Here is a 2,745-nt window from a genome sequence, read left to right as displayed (position 1 = left end):
AATAAATAAAAACAACTTGATGTTTTTATCGTGGGGGTGGGGTGGGATCGTCTGCTGTGAGGAGTTGTACTGAAGCAACAAACGTTATTTCGTCGAGGTTTTAATCGTTCTGCTGGATGTCTCTGCGTCTTGGCGACAGTACGATCCACTACCATGTCACGTTACTGAGAAACAGAATTGAGAAACGCCATTTGATACCTCTCGAACAAGATGACAGAGAGCGTGCTTCTAAAAGGTTTACATACTTGGTTTTCACTTCTGTGTTACTGTGTTGCGTTAAAGTTAAAGTAGTACTCCTCTCTTTGTAGTTTCGTAAGGTGCCCGCCTAATTGACGTTACTCATTTTGTTTTCTATGAAACCATTATTGCAGATGTTACTGGGCAGCAGCAGGATGCAGCAGAATTGGTAACCTATTTTCATGATCTACTCATCCATGGCCACTCAGAACATCCCTCGATGTCAATAAGGTGAACATTAAAATTATAATCCAAGGTGTAGAAAAAAAAAGAGTTCCGTCATAGCACGGATCGTGGAAGCAGATGATACGTATGTAATGATCAAGCCTTGCATTATATCATACTTTCGGACAAAGTTTAGTGGAAAAGGGGTCTACGTCGTCGGGTCTGCGGGGCTAGATCATAAATATGTTCGGCTTATGTCAAGTCACCACCACCTCTCGTCACCGGGCGGCGATCGGCTGCTCCGCGCGCGCTGATTGCCCCCTAAGCAGCCCTATTGTCCGGGCCACCGTATGACTTAAGCCGAACACCGAACATATTTATGATCTGGCCCCGCAGACCCGACGCAGACCCCCTTTTCCACTAAATTTTGTCCGAAAGTATATTTCAGTACAAGGTGTGGAGGTTTAAGAGATCTAACACCCACATTTACATAATTTTGTTGCTATCCATACCGCTATTTATATCATACAAGTTTTCCTTTGGCGTTTTATTCTCCTTCAGTGTTTGGAATAGCATGCACTGTTAAAATGATCTGCATTCTGCGTATTGCGTCCGCCCTAGCCCAGACCAGAACTTTTGAGTTCTGATCGAAATAGTTCTTCAAAATCGTAGATTTTTGGACCGAAAAATGACAAATCTTTCCGCTGATGACCCAATTTTCCCGCTGTGAGGTCTCAAAACCCACCAGATCTAGAGCTGTCCTATAGCGAAGAAGAAAAACAGATGAAGAAAAGAACGTTGCGCATGCGCAGTCCGCCGTTCTTCCATTTTCCTTCTTCAAGTTTTGCTCTGAAGTAGCCTACTTACTCACACTGCACTTCTCTAGTTTTCAGGACGCAGTACAAGAGAAATTGTACCAGACGATGCTTCACGTTGGTTCAAGACATCTTAAGAGGGCCAACGATCGTGATGGCCTGATGGCGAAGTTCCTGGCTGAATACATGAACGAGGTACTTGGCGCTTTCCAGCCACCCCTTGATTTCGAGTGTGTTTCAAGTGATGTAAAGATGGAGGTGGGTTTTCTTATAGATTTTAAAACTACAACTATTCTGACTCATCACTGACGTGATTTACGTTTTATCACTACAGATTAAAGCAGAACCAGACTGCGAGGTCGATGGAACTGTGCAGTCTGCAACGAATTTAGGGCAGGTTGAGAGCGTTCAGGAAGAGAAAGTTCCTAAGGGAGAGCATAATGTGGTGAAAGGAGTCAAAGAAAGGATACGCTATCGAACGGGAAAGATTAAGACGTGCCCAGGTTGTGGTTACCAGTTTCTTGGTACCTGTCTCTACCCAAAGTGTATCTTTACATACACTTGAAACGGAGACACGCAGGACGGGAGCAAGAGGTTCTGGCTTTGTACGAAAAGTCGCAGAGGTTAAAAATAAGGAACATAAATTAGCAGTCTATTGCTTATCAGAATGGCAGCGTTAATACAATTGATCTGTGCTATTGGCATCTTCTTTATACATCCCAGCAGTTTTTATGTCGTGGGTAGCTGGGTTCTTTCCGGTCCTCTTATTATACAGACACACACATTGTCGAATGTTGTTTTACAGAGTTAGAATGCATAAAATATATTTAGGGAGGAAAATAACACTTTACTAGCTTGATATTTGTCTATTAAGAAGTTATTTAAGTTTACTACTACTAGGGGGGGTCCTCCAGGAGGGGGGTCCTCTAGACGTTTCCCTTTTTCTTTTACCCTTCCTGTATAACATACAAATCTGCATAAAAATTCACTTTACTTCTCTTTTGAATTATTATTGAAAAGAGGTCTTTAATAAAATCATCAATTTTGTATTAAAAATTCGGCAGCATTTTTCAATGCAACCGCAAAGAGAATAGTACTGGGAGGAAGAAGGCGTTCCAAGTCCAGGCTGGAGGGCTGGAACGTTGGTCGCCACACGTTCCAGGCGCTCAGGGCGGACCACCGGCTCCACACGGCTGCTTGGCGGGCTGGCCTACCCAGTCATTGCAGGCGCCGTCATGAGCGCAGCCGAAATGTGGCTGTAGAAACTACATTGCGGGTGGCCGTCGAACAGCACGGCACCACCTACCACCTACACTAGGTTGTTTCATTTTTGAGTATGTGGTCCCCGATTTTGCCAGAACGAGGTTTATATGACAATTCAGGTCATGACGATACACCCTGCACAAGTCCGGTGGCCCTACGATAAGAGGAACCCTAAGCAACTCGCATGGAAAGTTTCAATACCCGTTTGGGCTCGAACTCGGTCGCCATGTTCTCGAGCGCGCTGGGCAGAGATGCCGCTGCAAGC

The 2,745-nt window shown here is 44.6% G+C and overlaps 1 protein-coding gene across 1 annotated transcript; it reads left to right on the top strand.

The window, feature by feature from the left end:
* The first annotated feature begins 12 nt into the window (after window positions 1-12).
* LOC113212326 (uncharacterized) lies at window positions 13-2,076 on the top strand. Its single transcript, XM_026430974.2, has 4 exons — window positions 13-235; window positions 372-468; window positions 1,289-1,475; window positions 1,552-2,076. The coding sequence occupies exons 1-4, from the start codon at window positions 211-213 to the stop codon at window positions 1,780-1,782; spliced, it is 540 nt and encodes a 179-aa protein (XP_026286759.1). The 5' UTR covers window positions 13-210; the 3' UTR covers window positions 1,783-2,076.
* Window positions 2,077-2,745: the final 669 nt, after the last annotated feature.

Source organism: Frankliniella occidentalis, unplaced genomic scaffold (genome assembly GCF_000697945.3).
Source record: "Frankliniella occidentalis isolate FOCC.00 unplaced genomic scaffold, Focc_3.1 Scaffold25, whole genome shotgun sequence".
In the NCBI taxonomy this organism is placed as follows: Eukaryota; Metazoa; Arthropoda; class Insecta; order Thysanoptera; family Thripidae; genus Frankliniella; species Frankliniella occidentalis.
Note: the sequence above shows the minus strand (reverse complement) of the source record. Positions and strands in the feature narration are given on the sequence as shown.